The sequence below is a fragment of the Astatotilapia calliptera genome, chromosome 22 (genome assembly GCF_964374335.1).
Source record: "Astatotilapia calliptera chromosome 22, fAstCal68.1, whole genome shotgun sequence".
Classification (NCBI taxonomy): domain Eukaryota; kingdom Metazoa; phylum Chordata; class Actinopteri; order Cichliformes; family Cichlidae; genus Astatotilapia; species Astatotilapia calliptera.
This window is the reverse complement of record NC_137442.1, coordinates 10,743,081-10,766,643: the sequence shown is the minus strand read 5'-3', so window position 1 is coordinate 10,766,643 and position 23,563 is coordinate 10,743,081. Positions and strand designations below refer to the sequence as shown.

Sequence of the window (23,563 nt, the reverse complement as noted above, 5' to 3'; positions counted from 1 at the left end):
CCTATGCTAACAGAGGACATCACCTCCATGACAGCCAGGCCGTTTGGCAGACAGACAAAAAGGTATCTGCTGCACCTGCACAGAGTGTTTCCTGCAGCAGGAGAGAATTTCTTTAACATCAACAAATCAAAAGATCAGATCGAGTGGATGAAACCATTTTTCTTTAACACAAGACATTATAAAAAGATAAAATTATGTTTTATTAATTAATTATGTTTTATTACTCCTGTAATTGTCTACTTTATTTGACCAAGATCAACTTTTCACTTTGTCCACGTGTAAAAAAAAGTACAATTCTATGAGCAGAACGTTTTATGAGATGATGATTACGCAAATGAAAATAGCAAATTTAACTGGCAACTTGTCACTTTCTTCATTTTTATAACACTTTTCTAACAGTAGATCAACAAAGCACACTGAAAAATGTACTCCAGCATCAGCTTCATCCCTGTACAGATGGACAGCTCGAGGGTTAAGAAAATATAAAGGGGAGGCAGTAGGAACTCTTACTTCATTTATTACCACTTTTGCAGGTCTTCCTGACAAGTGCAGTTACCACATGCAGAGAGCCACCCTTATGGAGAAAACTGTAAAGCTAGGCAGGTATGCTCTGTGGAAAATCACGAAGAAATATTGCCTTTAGCAACTGACAGCTAGAACAGGATTTGACTTTGGACTCCAACACCTTACTGTATGACTTGCAAACAACAGAACTTTTGGCAATGTAGGTTTTCATTCCTCGCGGTTTTGCTCACTAAAATTGAAGAAAATTGAAGCTTTATTTGAAACAAATTAATTTATAAATATTTAGCATGTTGTATATTATCATTCAATATTTTTATAATATTTACATGTATTCAGTTTTGCTTTATTAATTTTGATATCACATTAATTAAGATATTTGGTTTTATCATATTGTATTGTATTTTTTTCTGATATACACAATTCTACTCATTTAAGCTATTGTTTTGTTGTTATTTTATATTTTTTTCATGTATTTCTCTTAATAGTGGTAACCAAAGAATCTTCCAAATCAGGGCATATTTTAATTTTTTTTAGTAAATTTAGTAAAGAAAAAGTGTTTTATTTGTATAACTGCATCCAAAATTAATAAAAAAACCCATTTTTTTTTCAGAAACTGCATTACTTTTCCCAGAAACGTAATAGTACACATACAAACTACTTTGTATGTGTACAATTTGTAGTCTTACTTATGTATTTGAAATGAATTGATATAGTAATAACAATCTTTCAGTCCACGATAGTCAAGATTTTGTTATTTAAATTTAGCAGAATTTAAATGCAAATAATGGTTAATTTAAATGTAAAGAATGTAAAAATGATTTAAATTTGAATCATGTTTGGGATTTCTCCTTACCTTCCACAGAGTGTAGCAGGAAGATACTGTATAAAGCAGGCAGGAAAGCTGGTGTGGAGATGGGCAACAACTGTAAGCAGGTTAAAACAGCATAAATGAAACTCCTTATATAACGCGGCTGGTTGGATGTGTAGAACAGCATGGGCTTGGACATAAGCTGAAATTGGCTGGCATTGAGAACCACCAATCTGCTGGTGCTGTGGTCGAGCTTGACTTTGTGGCCGAGGTTGACTTTGTGTCTTGCTTGAACACTTTGTTTCCATTTTATTTACCATTTCTGCAAGATTTTCTTAATCTTTCAAATATACCATTTTTAAGCTCAAAATTGTGGAGCCCAACAGATTGATACTGTAATTGCAAAGTCAAGGCCCACGACTGAGTCCATTTTTGTTTAATGTTACCCACTCCCACAACTCTCCTCAATTTTTAGCTATTATATATATCCTATCAAATAACAGAAACAAGTTTCAAAGGGTTCTTGGATCATCAGCTAAAACAACAATATCTAAGGCTCTAAATCTACTGTACTTCTGATATGCTTGTGAATTCAAAATTCCAGTATTCCCATTCTGTCTCCAATGTGTCAACATGTCCTGCAAACTGTTTTTTCTTTGATTTAACAGCTACCAAATGTGTGTGTCAGTCTTCCTGCCTGCTTATTCATATAAACACTTAACAGCTAGTCTGCTTGTTTTTGCTGTCCATCCCTCCTCTGGCCATCTGTCTTTCTGTCTAATAGTTTACTGTCTACCTCTATCTGGCTTACAACTGCTGCCTCATAAACTGGGATGAGATTTATCCTCGTGCCAAATGAGAATAACGACACAGAATAGATGAAGCTGGCTGGGTGAGACGAAACCAGAGAGACGAAAAAAAAACGATAAGAAGCGAGGCTGCTTTTGCACACAAGTGGATGTGTATGCAAGCATGTGCATGCATTAGGATGGTAAAGACTGAATGTGCTACAAAGTGTATTGTTGAGACAATAAATATCTGTCACATTAATGTATCTTTATAACAAGCTGACTCGTTGTGTTATCCAATGTTTAACTGATGCATCTTTCACGCATTTTGGACACTAACGAATGTCAGTTGGTGACGGAGGATTCGGGACCTTTTTTTTCCCCCAATTTGATAAAGAGAAATTGCACTTGTAGGTGTGTGTTTGTGCGACATGTTCCCAGCTCAGCAGGACTCCAGTACTCCCTGCTGACTATGACCTTCCCATCAAGCAGGCAGTCCTGTTTTTCTCCTTCCCCGTCCCCTTCGCCCCTCCAAAATCCCTCCATTCTGCTGCCTCCCTTTCTCTTCAGTCATACATCCTTACTCCTTCCCTCTATCCTTGCCTCTGTCATCCCTTGATCCACCCATCCCGCTCTCTCCGTCAGACTGGATGATTCTTTGAGTCCTTGATCCAGAGCACGGAAAGGGGCTTCATAAATACACCATCCATCACCGCCGGCAGGGCCAGTTAAAACCACATGACATACAAACCGTTGACTTTAGGTGTGTGTGTGTGTGTGTGTGTGTGTGCGCCTTGTGGTTTCTCAGTGCCAAAATAGCATATACAGATGACATATAAAGGACAGCCAAAAAAACTAAAGGTAAAGTGTATGCTCAGTCAACTGTGATGTGTACACACATCTTATGGATAAGCTTCCATGTGTAACGGCCAAGAGCATTGAAATTCTGCAGAAAACATTAAAGACACAGAAAAACAATCCACTGCATCAAACAAGTTTAAATAGCCCTAACCCTGAAAAAAAAAAAACACACACAAAAAGAAGGCAACGCCAGATACACAAAACGCTGCAATGTACAATTTCTGCGTACGTGTGTATATTCTGCATGAGATGGTCAACCAAAGATGTATTTCACAAGATGCAAGTCTGTATTTGTCTTTGTGTGTCTGTGTGCTGCATGGCAAAAACAACAACAACAACAAAAAAAACACTAAACATGAACACACATGTTTGAACTTATGTTTTCCCCGGGTCTGATTTTTCAATCTGTGTAAACATGGCGATGGTTCGTTGCACCACGCAGTCTCTCACTGTTGCGCACTCCGCCCTCTCAGTGTGTCGTGTGTGATGGATGATAGGGAGGGAAAATAACTAATTCAACAGTAGATTTACATTGTTCTGGATGGTGGTGGCACAACACAAAGAGTCACGGAGAGAAAGCAGGGGGAGGAAAAAAAGTCAAATGCACCCTGAAAACAGGTGAAAACTCCACTGCTGTTTGTAAATATTGTTTAAATGTACTCTTGTCACACACAGCTTTCTATATGAAGCCTGGATTTACGGTTTTCCAGGACAGCACATCTTAGCCAAAGTGTAAGTGAGGTAAGCGGACAGTCATTACCTCATTAAGGGGTGGTCATTTAATCTCCCTGAAGGGAAATATTAAGTGTGTTTCAGGTTTAAAAACGGCAATAAAATTCTACATTAAGAGGCAGGCGAGGAAGTGGAGACATATTCTGCAAGACTCTCAGCCATATAGGAGTTCAAGACCTATACTTAACGACTTCACTTTTGTTCAGCTTTAGCTTTCATTGTTAAGAGCTACCTGAATCTACTATCATTTTTGCACACTGTTTGGTTAGGTTTGGACATGAAAAGTACTTAGCTGGGGTGAGCAAAAGATCACTAGTGGGTTGAAAAACTTCACTTACAAAAGTATGCTATATTCCCAAATGTATTTTCTTGTCTGCTTTCATACAACTCGAAGAGTGTGTTTATGGGATTTCTTTTCAACTATTCTTCCAGAAGCACATTTGTGAGGTCTGACACTGATGTTGGACAGGAAGTCCTGACTCACACTCTCCGCTCCAATTCCTCCCAAAGGTTTCTACCAGGCTGAGGTCATGACTCTGTACAGGTCAGTCAAGTTCTTTAACACCAAACTCACTCATCCATGTATTTATGGACCTTGCTTTGTGCACTAGTGCACAGTCATGTTGAAAAAGGAATGGGCCATCCCTAAACTGTTCCCACAGAGTTGGGAGGATGAAATTGCCCAAAAGTTCTTGGTATGCTTCCTTTCACTGGAACTAAAGAACTCAGCCGAAATCCTGAAAAACAACCGCACATCATTATCTTAGTTCCACCAAACTTCGCACAGGGCAGTCAAACTGTTACCTGGCAACCAACAAACCCAGACTCGTCCATCAGATTTTCAAACAGAGAAGCACTCCAGAGAGCACGTTTCTACTGCTCTAGAGTCCAGTGGTGGCGTGCTTTACACCACAGCATCTGACACTTTACATTGCACTTGGTGATGTAAGGCTTGGTTGCAGCTGTTTGGCCATGTAAACCCAGGAAGCACTGTTCTTGAGCTAACCTGAATGCCACATTTGGAGGTCTGCAGAAAGTTGAGGACCTCTTTGTGTATTAGCACTTGCTGATCCAGCTGAGTTGATGTTGTTCCCAATCACTTTGACTTTGTTATAATACCACTAACAGTTGCCTGTGGAACCTCCTGTTATAAAGCCCTATTGTCTATATTACTGCAATTTTTACAACCAGAGGTTTAAGTGTCTCCTACATAATTGGGTTACTTTCTGTTGATCACTGATTACAGTGGATGATTACTTTCTACTCAGCCTGCTGAGAGATGGAGGAGGGCCCCTGCTGGCCATATCTATGGGACTGATTACAAGTGATAATGCCCATTATATATGCTGGTTAATGTTGGAATTTTCTTTCTGTTTACAGACAATGTTAAGATTCCTATCAGCCCAATCAGATCATCTTCAGCTAGATGAAATGACCACCGAATAAAGTGATAACTGCAGAGGAATGTAGGAACTTACATTTTCCTGAGAAAGATTAAATTATGATAAAAGACTTTGTTTGATTCACCTTCTTATTTGATGGAAAGGGAGATAAAAAGGAAAAAAAAAGGTTGAGAAAAGTAACACGCAAGAACAGGGATGACTGAACAAATGGCATGAGATAAAGCTAAAGAAACAGCAGAGAGCGAGATGGAGTTTTGTTTGCTTCAATGATTTAGAGACACTCCTGAAAAGACTCGATTTAATCTATTTAGACTGTGTGACCAGTTGTCCTCTTTGTTCCTCGTGGGTCCTAGGACATCATAGAAATTTAAACCTCATCAAGCCAAAAGTTTTACATTTTCAGAGTGTCATCTATCAGCTTCTGTTTATATCTGTGGGCAGCTGTGATTTACAGTTTATAGGGGAACATATTTGAGCTTCAGTACAGAATCAACCAGGGCTTGTTTATGGTGGTTATCATCAAACATAAATTTCAAGTTGCAAATAGCTTTAGGCTAAAAATGAAATGCGATTAAGCACCATTTCCCTTTTGTCGATTTGTATCCTCTTGATATGAAGAGTTCAGTTTGTTATTATTTGATTATCTTTGGAAAACTACAGGTATAAACTTATCCAAAGTCATTTTTTTCTAACTCATTTACGGAGCCCAAGCTTGATATTAGGCTCCAGTGGAGCTGTAGTAACCCTGTGTCTGTCTCTCTCTCTTTCTCCCTCAGTGGCCCCTCTCTCTCTGGAACCTCCACCCACCTAACACCCTCAATCTCTCAATGTGCCAATTGGACCAGAGGCCCTGCAGGAGACCTCAATACCACTACACAGTGGAAATGTCACCCATAACACTCTACTCAGGATGCCAATCACTTCACACTGTTCCCCACTGTGAGCATTTGTGTGCGTGTGTCGGGGAGAGAAAGCGAATGATCAAGGGGCATGTCCATGTGTGCAAAGAGAGCATGAAACAATTATTGCCAGTGTGACAAAATCCCTCATAACTCTACCAGAATATAAAATTAGATTTCGCCAAAGTGTACGTCTAGATTTATGGCTTTTGCTCAGTGATGTGTGAGCATCTGAGTGTAATGAGCCTGTCCATCTGAGAGGATTATGGGTTGTCTGGTTAATATAAGGACTACAGGTGTTTGTGGAACTGCACATGATTACACATCAAAACAATGAGAGTGTGCGTGCGTGAGTGTGCCGAGTGATAAACAGGCCTTAGTTAGGCGTGAAGGCAGAAACAGATGGAGTGGGTTACGGACAAATAACACACATGAGCCTGTGAGGGAGTGGGAGTAAGCCCATGTCTGAGCATGCATATGTAGTGTTGTTTGTTTCTGGGAGTGTTTGGGATGATCCGTGCATTCAGTATATGGATATGCAAATGCACGTGCCCAAGAAATCTTAATGTACACATACATGGATATGTGTGGGCGTGTGCATTTACGTGTGTTATATTTAGAGCGCAGTGGCGCAGGTGTCTCTGGAAAAGCCGTCCATTTCAGTGGAATGTGGGTTGAGTCGTGCGAATGCGTATCAGTTTGCACAAGAGAGGGTGCATGATAGGGAGGGTGATGACGAATGACAGGAAAACAAGGAAGGCAGGGGGATGGAGAGCTAAGCTGGCAAAGGCTGGCATGCCAGGCGCACTGTGGAGCCAGGGGGGGCGGGCACTCTGTCCTCATGGCAGGCCCCTCTGTCGAGCTGTGAATACAGAGACAACAGCCGGCATACACAGACATAGATACGCAGGGTAGATTCAAACAGGGATGGCTGCACAGCTCATCACATACAAACTCACAATGTAAACGTTTGCCTTGAAACATAATGAAGCAGTGCAGGTTATTGAAGATTTACTTTTATTTTAAAAAAATGCAGTGAACTGAATTTTAAAGATAATTGTACATCGAGGTTTTTAGTCATACTTTAAGTTAAAGGCAACTCACTTTTCAGTCTTACAGATGTTTTGCCATTTGTTTTAATGACTAACAAAAATAAATTTTCTTTTTCAGTGCTGATGACATATTACAGTCACGTTATTAGCATTTTCCCTATGTGGGTTTTCTCTTGGTGCGCCTGTTTCCGCCCACAGACATGCATTAACTCTATGGGCATGGATGTGGGTGTGAATGGCTGTCTATCTCCGTGTGTTAGCATTGATGGACTCGATGGGCTCCATTACAGAAATACACCCCTGTGCTGAACAAGCCCTGCCTCACATCTTGTGTCATGGCATATGTCAGCACTGACAGGCTCCAGCCCAAAACCATTAAATAAATGAATAAATAAAACAAATAAAAATACAAATCAACTTGTAACTGATAACCATTTAATCACCGCATACCACTGTACAGAACACGCAGATCTACTAGAGTGAGTGACAAACTGTCTTTAACACTAATTGTGTAAATCCAGTTACCTTTGACTTAACAATTCTCAACACACTTTGACTATTTTATTTCTCATTTCACTCCTCCTGACTTCAATGAGACCTGTAGTACTAAAAATAATAGCAGCTTCCTCTTAAGACTTTGTTTCCAATAAGCACACGTGTGTGTGTGTGTGTGTGTGTGTGTGTGTGTGTGTGTGTGTGTGTGTGTGTGTGTGTGTGTGTGCGCACTCCTGCGTTCGCCATCTTTCAAGTGTTTTGACAGAATAAGTACATTTCACTGAGGTTAAGTGGGGGCAGACAGATCTATACACTGATCCCACATCAATTTGGAACAGATGGAAAGTTATTAGTAGAGCTTGAATAGGGATGGAACGAGGAGACTGTGGGACAGCAGGGCATTTCTGAACACTGCCTTTCCATTAACATTATAATTTTTTTCATATTTTACTATGAGGAGGTGGGGTGTGCAGCCAGGTAGCATACATGTATGGATCTGTGCACATTTCTTGCAAAATAACGATTTTTCCCCCCGATTTTTTTCTATGGAGCCCAAGAAAAAGAACTCTTAGACGCAAACACAAGCGTCGTAAATCATCTAGCACATCCAAAATTCTTCTGCTGGGTCACTTCAGGACACCAGGAATTACACAGCCTTACATAATGAGACTTAGCATTAATCTTTAATCTAAGATGCAGCTTGTCGTCAGCAAGCCTTTCATGTGCCAGAGTGGTTCAACTGGGATAGCATAGCACGAGCCTAAGGGCCAGCATCTGTGGAAGAAAATCGCTAGCTTGAGCCTGCCTCTGTTGTTTTTATATTTAAGTTTTCCTGTTTAGTCTGACAGAATATAATTGAGCTTTAATGTGTATTCTTGCTTTCATTAGCACCAGAAATTATCACAGCAGAGAAATGTCCTTGCCATTTTTCAAAACTAGGCATAGTTTTCGATTCAGGAAGTGCAAGACGGCTCCCATAAAAGGAGCCTTTAATCAGTGAATTTAGAGATACTTGGTTTTACTGGGTGGTGATTTGTTAAAACATGCAAAACATAGCTGAGTGAATATAACATGCTTCTCAAACCATAAGTCAACTTAATATGTTCCCTGTGGAGAGAAAAATGGTGCTACGCTTATCGGCTGTGCTGTTAATCTTCCCCCATTGTTTCACTTTGATTTATATTCTATTTGCTGCTGAGTAACGCGGTTTCTCCACAGTGATATTTAAAATTCTTACTAAGTCAGGTTTACATTTTAAATGTGTACCATATGATTTAATTATAATCACCAAAAATGAGTGTAACTAATCTCAAGTCTTATGGCGAGCAATATTTTATGCAACTGAATATTGTATCACACCTCAGCGATACTGTAGTGGCTAGAAAATAATTACTGAAAGAGGAGGAACGGTATAACAAAGCAAAGAGGAAACTGGTATTCCAGGGAATAAAGCTGCCAGTTTCTTTTGTTCTAATGTCTTTTTATTTCTTATGAACACCAAAGTTTTCATGTACTTAATAAGCAGGAGCTGCTCTTACAGGATAGTTCCATGTTTTACTGAATATTTGATTCGGCTCAGTGGTCATGGGTGAGTCAGAGAGAAATGAGGCTGTCATGTCGGGTGAGTTAGCAACCTGATTAAGCTGGATGCCAACCTTTTCTAACTTTGATGCATTCATGTTGGCTCTATTTAATTCATGAGACTGGTGCGGAAGAAAAGGGGGGGAAAGAGAGAAAAGGATGAAGGTAACACATTGCAATTTCACTCTGCCTAGTTCTCACCTTTTCACGCTTTGTTTTTTCTTTCTCTTCAACTTACCATTATCTCCCTCTGACCTCCACTTTTTTTCTTTACTTACAGGTCAAGTTGGGTTTTTTTTACTTGTTTTTTTAGCCTTTAACCTCTAAAACTCATCACCTTTACTCCCACTGTCTTCTCCCTTTCAAGTCTACATCATCTCCCTCACTTCTCATTGTCATTTTTCTTAGCGTCATCTCTCTGCACCAGCATTGTGTGCGTCTCTGAAATAATCCTCAGCTTTTACAACTCATATTTTATGCATTCCGCTTTTACGCAGAGTGACTAACAAACAGTGAAACGACGAGGAATTTGTGACAGCTCTTTTTTTCCCTTTTTTTTTTTTTGCAATGCTATGCATTCCCTTTCCAATTTTTCTTCCTCCTCCTCAACCCCCCCAAAATACATTTTCACCTCCATCTATAATGCCCCCCCAACTTAATTCCTTCCTTCCTCATTCTCCCTAGGTGAAGTAAGGCAGGGGAAAAATGAATAGCGAGTGCTTGGCCTCCCTCCAGCACACATTTTCAATATCCAAGGGACATTTTAATGGTACTTTTGTAAACAAGCACACACATAGATGTCTGTATGTCTATGTGGGAATGCTCTCTATTAGTGTGTGAATGTTTGACGGGTGTGTATTTGTGCTCTTTGCCCACTTGTTGTATGGGTGTCCAGCAAAATAAATACATCAGATGGTTGGCTCAAAAGAACACATTTGTCTTTCTCCCTGGAGAATGTGAATTATTTAAAATGAAAGCTGGGGAAGAGAAATGACTAACAGTAGCAGGTGACGTGGCTGGAAAGGAGAAAGATGGAGAAGGATAGCGAGGGGAGACCAGATGGGCAGGGGTTGCACCTAGCCAAAAAGAGATAGTATAAAGATAGCAAAATGTAAGATAAAAGGAGAATGAATGATGAGTCAAAAACATGAATATGGAAAGTGGGAAAGATGCTCTATCATAAAGGTTAGGATGTGGTTACAAATCACTGGCGAAGGACTGGAAAGCTACGCAAATAGAAGTAAAAGAAATAGAATACAATAAGACTTCTGTCTGAGACAAAAAGAAATAGGGAAGGCTGATAAGGACATGACAAGAAGTGACAACAGACAGAGCGGAAGATGACTGCAACAGAGGGAGCGACTTTGGAAACATATGATTGGCTACTAGTGCCAAATTTGAGCACGCAAACACACACACACACTTTCTCGCTCACCGCCCTGTACAAACGCATTGGATAATTCTCCAAGCTTCACCAGCAGATTTCAGCCTGTTAACCTGCCTCGCCCTGCTTCACCCCGTCTTACCCTGCCACATGGCCACCCCGGGGGGGGGGGAGGGGGGGGGGCATGAAACAAGAGCTGGAGACAGGAAAAGCAGAATGTTGATGGGAAATATTGAAAAGAGACAAGATAAAAAAAACAGAAAGTCAAAGAGGGAGAAAAAAAAAAGGAAAGAGGTAGAGGAGGAGAGAGAACGCAAACAGTTTCTTTAGAGGAAGTCGTGAAGTGTTGCTCTGATCAGTGAGATAGAAATTAAGTATACAGTCCTTTGGCAGCACAGGGAGCGCGTTGGGGGGTAAATAGGAGAAGGAAATAAAGGTGCATGAGGGGGGAAAGGGGAGGAGAAGGATGGCGTGTAGTAAATTACGGAGGGAAGGAGAGCAATAGGAAGGAATAGCAGGGTGGTGAATGTGATGGAGCTGGATTGTGAAGCATCAAACAAAGATAATAAGAGAATCCGCTGAAGGCATGAGGCAAACTCAGTAATTATATAGAAAGAGCAGCCTGCCTTAATTAGAACAGGATGGAGCTCATGAGTGTGAGAGAGACACACGCAAAAAAAACCCCACACATAATTACACATGTACATCAAACACACCATTTCTGAGGTAATATATTACGTAATTTTTTTGCTCCCTGGTCTGTTCCTGTTGACGGCTATTCATAATGAGACCGAAGAACATATGTGTGCTCCTCACAACGCGTGTCTGACTTGTGAATGCACACAGGGTCAAGATGTACACATCCAAGTCGTCCTACCGCTCTGGTTTTTAAACTCGCTCTCCTTTTTTAGCCTTTTATGTATTTCATGAGGAAGCTAAGTGGACATAAGCTCTAAGTTCTTCGTATTTACACTCATCTTCACAAGCAGCAGCAGTCTTGCGGTCCTCTGAGCAACAGCGGATTAGTTGCATGACCTAAATCTTAAACACCAGGATCTCCTCTTTTCATCCTAGAGATACTTGGTAGTAACTCAGTTGTAAGAGACGACTTCAACACCACACACATTTTTGTCTTTTTTAGGTTTTCTATAATTACACATTCATTCAGTTTTGATGCAGAAAGCCGTCGAACTGGAGAGATGAAAGCCAGACGAGAGCCACCGCATGGCTGGACACATAACAAATTTGCTCTTTTGCTGAGTTTTTTTGTTGTTGTTAAATTAAGTTAAATGTCCTTTAATACCTACACTTCCTAGGTAAAAACTTTATAAAAAGAATTATGACAGCAGTTGCCATAATCCGAAGTAATCCAGCATTCCTTAAATCTTCTGTGACCCTTACAGAGGATGCGGTAATAATCCTCTTCCCTACTGCACTGCACTATCTGTTTACACCATTATCAGTAGCTTCTCACTGGCTCTTCGATATTATTGACCGGGACTGAGACACTTAGTGCATTTTCACTCACTCAGTTAAACAATTACGCTCAGGAGTAAATAAGACATAGAACCTGTGAACACTGTATGCAAACGTACACGGGAATCAGTTGAAGATCACAGCTTTGTTGTGTTTGTTGTGATTTACTGCTTTGCATTCTTTTTTTGTTGTACTTCACAGCAGCTACTCATTCATATTCTTGAAGGACATGTGCATGAGGATGATTGCGACACATATATAAACTCAAATGTCCTTGCGCACAAAACATTTCTGTAATCTCACTATCCATTTTTATGAGGTGCACATGGAGACCTGATGTCTTTCTCCGACACACAAAATGAAATTTAAAAAAAAAAAGTGTGTGTGTGTGTCTGCTGTGAGATGTGTCCTTAGTATAAGTGTGTATGAGCAGTCCCAGCGCAATTCCTCAGTTTAGTGGAGCATTACAGCTGATCAATAGCTCTGGTGCATTGGGAGATGTCTGGGCTTTGGCTGCATATTCATACCATTACAGCTGAAGTGAGGAAAGCGGCACTACAGGGAACGTGTGTGTGTGTGTGTGTGTCAGCAGACCACTCTCATGGATAATGACATTCTCTATCACCTAGTGGACCACACAGTTACTTGCTAAACTGCACCCAGTCAAGGTTGAGCACCGATAGAAGCAGTCTAAAACGTCTCTCTCTCTGAGTCTCTGTGGACTCGCTGGCTTTTCTGTGCCATCACTGAGACTCACTGTCCTTGTCTACTTGCTCTTTTGGCAAGATGCCTGACATGTTCTATTCTCCCTTTACTCCTTCTTTTCCTTTAAAATGTTACTTTTTTTTGTTGGTTTCCTGTCAGTGCTTTCTCTCTTCATCCATCTGCGCGGTGCTTCCCCGTACCACATTGTTATTCTCCTCCGAGTTTCTCTGTTGGTTTGTACATCAGTCAGATTCTTCTGTCCGCGGCGAAGATTTTATTGTCGAAAAAGCATTGTCAGTAATTACAAAAAGCAGGACAAGCAACACATACTTTATTTGCACACGGCCCAACTGCCAATATCATTAAACAATTCTCAGCTCCAACTGTCAAACTGTTACTGCAGAACCAGAAAATGTGCAACGCAGCCAAAGTTCTGCACGACTTATCACCAACTTTACTATTAATACTATTTATACTGGATTTTTTTCCTTAACTATTGGTTCCTCTCAACAGCTAGGTGTTTTGCAGAACTATTGTTGGCAGAAACTTCATAAAGTTAATATTGTTACGGCCCATCATTTACAATGACAGACAAGATATGTGATGAATTACCATATCGGTTGTTAGATCCCACTAAATGAAAGCATTCCAAAAGCGGCATATGGTACAATCATACCAAAAAATGTTAAGGTTAAGAAAATATTATGTCCCTGCTATGACTTAGATGAGAAAACAGCAGTCTTCACTGGAAGATCATGCGATGTACAAGTCCACAGGTAATGCACAAGGTCATCGACATCCCGAGGTGTCTGAGGGAGAACACTTACTGCAAACGACCCCGAACGTGATGGGTTTCATGGCAACGGCAACAAAAATTGTTGCTCACCTGACTTCTTCCCCAAAATGAAAGTATAGTTAAAGGCATGCTGCTTTGACACAGCAAAGAAGACGTGCAGAGGGAAGTGGTCAGAATGAGACTTCAAGGAAATGACCTGAAAACAGCAGGAGTGCTGAGAGCTGTGCAGAGCTTCAGACAGAGACAACCTTGAAGTGGACAGCAGGCAAACTGAATCCAAGTAAGGTTTTGACTTTTTATGGATAGACTCACTGAGCCTTTTAGCTATGTTGCCGTTTCTTATATATTTTAGTTAGTAGCACAATGAGCTTCACTTTGGAATACAAACACGCTGATGTAAATTACTATTGTTAATCAAATACACAGAATCAATACATTTTTAATAAAAAACCACTGCAGGGATCAATATGAGATCACCGCACCAAGTTCAACAGTCTAAATTACTGTCCCATGACTGCACGTTACAGTCTAGTCAAGTGACTCCAACACCCACATCACATTGCACAATAATTCAAGATGGGGTGTGAAAACTAACAGCGAGAGTCAGGCGTTCAAACTGCTGCTATTATATGAGCAATTGTGACAAAAGATCGCAATACTGTCCGTTTCAGTTTACGTCAGAAAGCAACACATCAAACCACCCGCTAGCTTACTAATGGCAGCACTTCGTGTAGGTGTGTCTGTGTGTTAATCGGGACATTTATGCCTCATGAAAGAAAGATGTGTTGTCAAGCTTGGGACACGGCCTTCTGAAGAAACAGTACACAAAGTCATTGTGTTCACATTCACACACACCAGGCTCTTCACACTTCTCATACTCACGGTACACACACCATGCCTCACATGCCAATATGTGTGACAACGTTTGGACATAAACACGAAATATTTTAACATCTCTGACAAGTCAAGATCCTCGCAATCGATGGCACTGTCAGTATAGAACAAAAGGAGGCACAGTTTGAAAATGAATGAGAAAGGTGTCTTTGTACTTCTATTGTCTGCCCTCTAAAAACATGACCACTGCGGATCGTTCTTCTTGTCTAAACACTCGTTAACATTGATTTCTCCTTTCTGTCCTTGCTCACCTGCACTTATTCCCTTTCCCTCGTTCACTCTTACAGTATCTGCTGTATCTCTGTGTGTGTCTCAATACAGATCAGCCTTGCTTTTCTCATCTTCTAATGCCATTAATCTCTTCTTTTATTCTGCCCAACTTCATCGCCGTCACAAACTCCTCTCCTTTTTTTCTTCTTTTCACTGCAAAAATCCTCATTTTGTTAACTCACTTCAAGTCTCTTGTTGAATATTACTTACTCTAAAGGTAATGTCAATTTCAGAGTCTTTTTAACTGAATATATCTTCAACAGAACTATACAGCTTTATAATATTTGTAGCTGCTAGCAATATCTGCCTGAACCTCCAATGTAATTTGGAATTTGGATTGGCTCTAATGCAAGTGGCACTGCCATTTAACACATGAAAAAAATGCCAATTTCACTTAGTTTGCATACAAATCATCAGTTTTGATTGCAATGCAATTATTTGCTGTATTTTGTATGTGCTATTCAATACACTGACACCGGTTTCTAGCAAAAATTCAAACCAAGTTGTGTTTAAAAGAAAACAAACAAAAAAAATCACACACAGTTTTTGTTTTTTTCCTGTTGTGTTCCTGCTCGCTGTTAGTCCAGAGCATTCTATCAAAGAGCTAAAACACATAAAAACATTGCTAATTCTTTCTTTTCTTTATTCAGTATTCTGGATTTGTTGCTTTAGTTCATTTCCGACACAACTCCTTTCTCGTTGCTTGTATTTGCTGCATTCTTATTCGTGTATCCACACATCCCACTATCTGATTTTCCATTCCCTACCTTCACAGCTGCTGTGTCCCTCCTCGTAGCCGGCGCTGCAGCTGCACTTCCCAATAGGCACCAGCCATTCACCTTCGGCACTACAATGCATCCTGGGAGGGCTGTCTGTGTCAACTTCAGAGTTGTTAACACAGGTGCCGCGCACCTCTACAAGCGTGGCAAACGCTGCCTCGGCCACTGTATCGGGGAACACTGCCAGGTTCTGGACGGTTGCGAGACAGCGTTTGTAGTAAACCCGCACAGCCACCAGTGCCACGCAGGCACCGACATCCTGGAATGCCAGGTGGAACCCTTTACGATTGAGGTGGCCGATCTCGCGCACCTCTGTGTTCAGCTTCATCTTCCTCTCACCAAGATCACCCTGCGTGAAGCTCTCATCAGCAGCAATGGTATCTATCTTGGTATACCGGTCCTCTCGCGTCACACCTCCAAGGTCCCTGTCTGACTCGACATACAGGAGGTTGAAGGTCTCCTTGCAGGTGCCTGCTACACCAGGGATGCTGTTGCAGTCACGCAGAGTGAACTGGAGCTCCACAAAAATGCGCTGTCCACCTCGACGTGCCACCCAGCCCGTCTGCAGCCAGTTGTTCTGCTGCGTGGGCTCCATCACATTGCACACCTGGTATGTCCGAATGGGCTTATACTTCTCATCTACGCCGCTTATTTCCTCCCACTGTAGGGATAAAGATTTGGGCAGAGGGGAAAAAAGACACAAAATCCTTAAATGTGAGGTATAGAAAAAAGAAAATCAAGAAAAGGAATATGGGAATGGAAAGAGACATACTGCATTTTACAAACCATGAATAAGCAGCAAGGAGCTTAGTAATAACATGAAGGACTGACAAGAAGAAAAAAAACAGCAAGAAACAGATGATAAAAATGTTAAATGACAGCAGAAAGAATAGATATGCAAACAGGAGTGAGTAAGTTCAGGTTAACAGTGTAATGACATAATCTGATGAGTGAGTGTTTGAAATAAAAATCATTGGTTCTCAGATTGTCTAATAGTGTCACATAATGAACAGGCTCAGTCATCGTGAGTCTTAAGTGGTGTTTCTGCAACTGTGGGTCAGACCTTAGTCACTTTCTTTCGATCTCAGACTGCTTGGCACTTAAACTAATGGCATTTGTGTTCAATGTTTGTATAAACCAGGGGTCGGCAACCCTAGGCACGCGTGCCACAGTTGGCATGCGAAGGGTTAACTGATGGCACGACCATAGCTGGACTGGCCATCGGGCATACTGGGCATTTGACTTTTTTTTCTTTGTAACGGTATAAACAATAAAAGGTGGTGGATTGGCCAGATGCTGGTCGGTGTGTAAAAATAACTCAGTTGTTTGGTGGTGGCTGTGGCGGAGCTTCCACAGATTCAGTAATCTGTGGTGGAGGCCAGCAGGTGGATGAGCGAAAGGAGAGGCAAGAGGAGAGACCCGAGGCGGCCGCCGGTCCGAGTGTCAGGTGAACTGAACTTCAGGTAAGAAGTTAGATATGGGTCAGATATGAACCAAGTTTAGGTGGAGTTTATTTTTGTTGTGCTGACTTTTTACAGTCAGTTACAATAACTCGTACTGCGTGCTAGCTAGCATGACGGAGTTTCTATACAGCTGGGTGGTTGCTACTTCAATCATGAAACTGATCAATGATCAGCTGATCGCCTTTTTTCTCTTTTGTTTATCGCCCACTTTGCGCCAGAAAGAGGAAACCGTCGAATGTCGCGTTAAACAACAGCAGCACGTTTAAGCTTGATCAGCTGTTGTTAGAATGTATTTAATATTACTTTCTAGTAGCTGATGTTTGCTGGAGCCACAGCTGTAAAGCTGCTGGTCATGATGTCGGTTTGGTTATCTTGTGAGAGGGAAACCAGGAAGATGAAACCAGGAGATGTCTTTACTGAATCATCAGAGCTGAACAGGTGATGGAGAAACAGGTTTGCCTTTTAGGTGACATGAATGAGTTGAAGGGAAGTTATGAACTGTTCCTGAGAAACAAATAACACCAGGATCTGTTTCTAAGTAGCTGACAGCTGGTAACTGTGCAGGGGTGGGTCTAGCAAAGTTTTGCCAGGGGGCCAGGTAGGGCATTAACAGGGAAAGGGGGGCACAAAGAAATACTTTCTTATTCTCATTTAAAATGTCTAGCTTTTAATAAATAATTCTCTGAAGCTTATGATAGATGTATGATGTATGATAAAAATCATACATATAACATCGAAGCAGCTGGAATCCATAGCTGTGTGTGTTCATGGAGCTTGCATTTTCACCTGCTGGACATCACTACCTGACAAGTTTAACTGTCTTCAAAACATTGCAGAGGCCTTATTGACAGTATTTGGCTCTACATATCTGTGTGAGTAGATTTTCTCTCACATGAGTCTCCTCAGGTAGCCGTCTGAATGCTGGACACTCGGAGACCTGTATCTCTGAGTGGGAGACCAGAGATCACATTAACATGTTTGTCTCTGTATTAACAGACATGCCATATTGGCCCAGTTTATTTTTCTTATCATTGTTGTGAGGAGACCATAAATAGCTTTTGTATTTTCTGTTGTACAGTTCATTTGCTGTCATGGATAAAAAGTGTCCTTTTTTTTGGTTTCAAAATAGCTGATAACTATTCGCTGATTGCTGCCAACATCTGCGAACAAATATAATTCTATAAAGTGGTTCTATATAGTGTGTAACCGTTAATATAGAGCGTTATTAAATTTATCGCTAATGCAATCATATGGCACACTGACCTCTGAGGAAATTCTAAAAATGGCACTCGTCATCAGAAAGGTTGCCTACCCCTGGTATAAACGCTTCATCCCACAGTCTTGTGATTTATTCACAAGAAACGAATTTAGAAAAAAAGACACAGCAGGCTTAATTAAAGGGCTTTGTTAGTTGGCCTTCAGCCTACAGATAGTTTTTATTTATTTATTTATTTTTTGCAGCTTTGGTGTAGCCTAAAATATTGATACTATATCGGTACTGACAGAGATTCTCTGTTCTAAAGAACTCTCTGCACCTTGCTGAATAGATTAAGAGTGTTTTTGTCTAAATATTGGTCCAAATAATTGATAATTACTGGCCTGTTTGCTAACAAAAGATTATTATTAGTAGTTGTTGCTTTAGAAGAAGTGGTAGTAGTAAAAAGAAATCTGATGTATGTGCACACCCTATTTCAGCCATTGGGACGGAGTCACAAGTATTCTCTTCAAGGTGAGGAACCACTGAATAATATAGCATTTTATTTATCTTTTAAATGTATTTTATTTTTGAGGAATTAAAAGTTTAAACTCCTCTGAGCACTCTAAGAATGCTTTTTATAGTTTCCTAATATTTGCCATAGGGCAGAGTTTGTTTTTCTGATTTACTTTCAGTCTGGAAGAGCGAGAAAAATTTAATCAAATATATAATTTATCCATCAGATGAATGATTATGACTCCATGTCACTATTTGAATTACCGAGGCGCTCTTGACAGAATTGAAAGTGAACTGAGCAGCAAATATGAACTGCTCTCCCTCTCTCATAAATACACAAACGTGCACAAAGCAAAAGAGTAGAAATGGATTATCTCCAATGGTAATGTGATCAGCCCCTCTCCTGTCAAGGTGACTATATCAAAGTGGGTGCAGTGTGTTCTCTATCACTTCTACTGGGACATGTAGGTGAATCACACAGTCACATTAATCTTATGCATAGTGGAGCACGTAGTGCAGCAGTCATCTCAAACACAAGTGCTTCAGCAACCTCTATCCTAAACAATGCACATTTAAAAGCAGTGATGTTATTCATATAATAGACTTATCAAGTGTGTGTGTGCATGGAAAGGCCAACTTGCAGGTGACACGTGGGTGACAAACTGCTCTGGCAAAAGTGCTCCTGCATTTATCTTGCAGTCATAACTTAGTGCAAAGGGTTTTACGGACGAAATCGATCGTCACAAAAGGCCATTTATCTGTGGCAGCACATCTGTGTAGCTGCTTTGGACACTGCTATATAGTAGCCTGGATTAGTCCCAATGATTAATGATAATGATGAGCTCAGCACTGGGGACAAATTGAAGAAAAGGTGTGGAAAAGTAAAGTAACAAGCTGTGTGGAGGCTGGCAAGTAAACACATGCGTCTACAAATGAAAAAAATGACATGCAGGTAATGAAAAATGCAACTATACTTACTCCATTAGGGGGATAGGACGTCCAGCCGAGCTCTGCTTGAGTCTCTTTAGAATTCAGCAGCACCACTGCAGGAAATTACAAAAAAGGGGGGAAGACAGACATGAGTTAGACGACATGTGGCATTAGAGTGTATTTGCCTTTATTTTTTAAATACATTTCCCAACAGTGTACCTCACCTGCATGATAACAAAACTCAATTAACACTAACTCAAGCAAATAATAGTATTAAATTAGTCATTTACAGTACATTTGCACAATGGTTCAGTTTTATTTGGCCTCTGAAAGTGCTTGGAGTAAATATGAATAACACAAAGTGCAAAATGACACATCAGGTTTGGAATAATGAAAGAAAGGCATTAACACTGAGAAAGGTTTGACAAAATCTGTTGAGAGTGAACCTGTCCTTTGATAAATGCATTAACACCATCTGTTGAGGATTTAAGCTGGACAAAGCGCTTTCCTTTAGCCCCTGGCTTCACACACAACACACAGAAAACCACAAACAAAACAAAACAGAACCATAGAACTTTTACAAAGAGTCGGGAGAAAAAGAGCACCCTTATTTAGCTTTCAAGAGTGGAAAACAGGAAATGCAGTTTCTTTTCAGCACAGAGAGACAAAATGTAAGCTTTGAAGCTGGTTTCAGCACCACGGACAGCTACATAAGAAGCAGACTGCAGTGAGTGAAAGCCGGCGTAAATCTCCCTGTTTAAAATCAGCCAAATAACGGATACAGCAAAGTTTCTTTAAAGAAATATCTAGGAGTTAAGCTACATTGTGTTGCCTAAGGTACACCACTGAAGGACAATAACTACAACACCATTCAAAAGTCTTGAACCACTCGCATAAGTGGAAATGCAGTATATGAGGCAAAAACAGACCTCATTAGAGTTGCGCAGAGTGCAATTCTAATGATGTTTGAATGTTAATATTTGGTATGAGATCACCTTTTAACTTTTTAGCACAGCCTGAACTCTCTTATGCAAACTTTCTTGGAATTTCTTCAAGTAGTCTTCGGCAATAGATCCTGAGGTTTCTTGAAGGACATTTAAACCTCTTCTATTTTGTGTTTGCTAGCTTTTGTTCAATTCTTAGTAAAAAGTATCCCACACTCCTTCAATAATGCTGAGATCTGGGCTGTAGGGAGGCCAATCCACAGATAGTGCTCCACTGTGTGTGTTTTTTATTCAGGTAAGAATGGCTTCTCGATAGCCACCAGTTGATCCATGTAACGTTTGTACAGCAAACAGTATATGGATCAACTGAAGGGCCAGAGGCACCCCTCAGGTCCTGCGCCGGGTCCTTGCTGGATTTTATTTTCCAGTTTCCTTTCAGATAATGTCAGATGTTATTCATCTGCCATAGTTAATTTTTTTGTCCTGTTACTTCTTCATTTGTCATGTACTTGAATCCGAAATATTATTTAGATCTCTTTATGTTGATATAATATATAATTAAATCATTCAATAGCAACAAAGGTAGATACTGGTACAACGAATTTCAAGATTAAGTATTAGATCAAAATATTCATCAAGAAAGCAAAACCAAAGTAACTCTCATTTTATTAAAAGATCTTAATACCCGTTCTACCAAATTTGAAAAAGGAACCAGAGTTCATTAGCGAGGACGTATCTGAGCAGTCGCACTGAGAACAGTTGTCGTTTTACATTCTGTTCTATGTGGCAGGCGTGCACGAAAGCCATCATCAGCACATTTATCTTAATCTATAATCTAATATCAACATCTGTAGTGACATATGGTGAGCTGCATTAACGCCTGATTTTTAAGGGATTTTGCTGATATTAAAATTAACCATGCTTTAAGCTTGTCTGCTTAAACAGACCCCCACCCCCACTCCACTGGCACACACACACACACACACACACACGCACACACACACACACACACACACACACACACACACACTGAGAACCAGGCTCTCTTACAGTGTTCTCAACACGTACATCTTTGAGGGAATCTGAGGTGTGACAACCAGACAAAGCCATTTTTTTCCTCCAGACTTCAAGGAACACGCTGTGCAAAGATTGCTTTTTATTATCCTTGAAAGTGCTACTTTCATTCTTGTTACTTGGCTTTAACTTTTATGTTCTGCTTCAACTTTCAACCACTTCAGGAGATTGTAAGGGCTATCAAAAATAACCTGAGCGACACAGACTGCAGTTAGAGACAGACTCCTTGAGAAGTAACAATTTCACCTTATACCGAGCAATTCTTGGTGTAAAGATCTTTGATCACATACGCAGCTGCTACATGACAAATATCTGGCTTCGTGGAAATTAATAACAAGGCACAAGGACATCCTGATGAGCAAAAAACAAAAACCAGAAGCCTACACAGTCTGACTCAGCTGTATAAGAAGTGGTGACTAAAACCTGTGGCTGACTCACGCTCTGACAAGAAGAATATGCACTCTGGCTCAAATGTGTGCAGATGTATCACTATTTACTGTAAATACATTTTCTTTATTAGGGCCCGAGCACTGAGAGTGCGAAGGCCCTATTGTATCTGCTCCGTTTCTTCTTATTATTATTCAGGCAAAACAAGGGCCTTTTTCAGGGCCTAAACATGCTCAAAAACCCTTGAAATTTTGTACACATGCCAGGTCTGGTGAAAAATTTTGTATTTTAATGGTTTTACATATGAGCACTGGGAAATGGCTCTAGAGGGCCACCTATGCCTTGTTAAATGCAGCCCTACAACCACATCGTTTGAGCTACATGTATGAAATCTGGCACACATGTGTACCATGCCAAGACGAACAAAAAAGTCTGGGGGAGCATTGACGCAAACCCAACAGGAAGTCCGCCATTTAGAAGTGAACGTGACATTTTGACTCTAATTTTGCCATTTCCATGCCTCGAACTTTTTCGAACTCCTCCTTGGGATTTAGTCATATAAGCTTCATATTTGGTCAGTGTCAACTACACAACTGGGCCATGTTAAATTGTGGAGCTTTTGAGTTTTCGTTATACGGTGAGGCCGTGGCGCCACGGCGAATTTCGATGACTCGCCATGAAAATCTTATTGCCTCTCATTCTGTCATACATTATCCGATCTGGACCAACGAGCACACATATGATAAGGCTCCGCCCCTGAACATATTTCAACTGCCATTTTTGACATCAGGGACAGCGCCACCTAGTGCCAACAGGAAATGTCATGTTTTACACTTTGGGGTACAGTATTGTGATGGGTGACATCTGCAGCCTCAAATTTCTCCAGGAAAGCCTTAAGGAGTTGGTCTTGGGTTACAGTGAAAACTGTGACTTTTCGCGAAAGGGTGTGACCCCAGCAGCATGGCGAACTTTGAAGTCTCACCATGAAGAAACAAATTAGTGTAAATCAATGAAATCCAGTCTGATCAGTACCAGACTTTACAGGCATGATGTCAGACCCGCCCTGAACAGATTGATGTGCCCATTGTCAGGAATACGTAGAGCGCCACCTAGTGGCAACAGGAAATGTCATGTCTTTCACTTTGTTGTATTGATTTTCAGAGGTTCATCGTGGCCACCTCGAAAGCGGTGAATATCACCATCAGTCCTTCATGATGCTTCAGTGTGAAAATTGTGACTTTAAACTGAACGGCGCACCCTGGTGGCAACGCGGTTCACCATGAACAATGAAGTGCCTTTTGAGGGGCTTGGAAAGTTTAAAAAGGCGCACACCTCCAATTTGATGAGGGCTATCTTGTTATGTGATCATTTTCCTTGAATAGCGCAAAATGGCTCCACAGCGCCCCCTACAAAATTTCAAATCATCAGCCCCTGCTCTGTGTTTTATGTACGAGTCTGAAACCTGGTAAGTTTATGGAAGATATTGAGATGTACAAAAAAAGTCTCTTGGAGCAATATCCCAAATCCTACAGAAAGTCAGCCATTTTAAAATTAATGTGTAATTTTGGCGACATTTTCCCCACTCATCAGGCACCGTACTTTGACG

At 40.7% G+C, this 23,563-nt stretch overlaps 1 protein-coding gene across 1 annotated transcript in view; it reads right to left on the bottom strand.

Annotated features, from left to right (window-relative positions):
• epha10 (EPH receptor A10) overlaps positions 1–23,563 on the bottom strand; it is a 161,711-nt gene that overhangs the window by 97,308 nt on the left and 40,840 nt on the right. Inside the window, exons 2-3 of the mRNA XM_026156066.2 lie at positions 19,601–19,665; positions 15,437–16,109 (exon numbers count right to left, since the gene is read on the bottom strand). Of these exons, the coding sequence (XP_026011851.1) occupies positions 15,437–16,109; positions 19,601–19,665 (738 nt within the window). The remainder of the gene's footprint in view (positions 1–15,436; positions 16,110–19,600; positions 19,666–23,563) is intronic.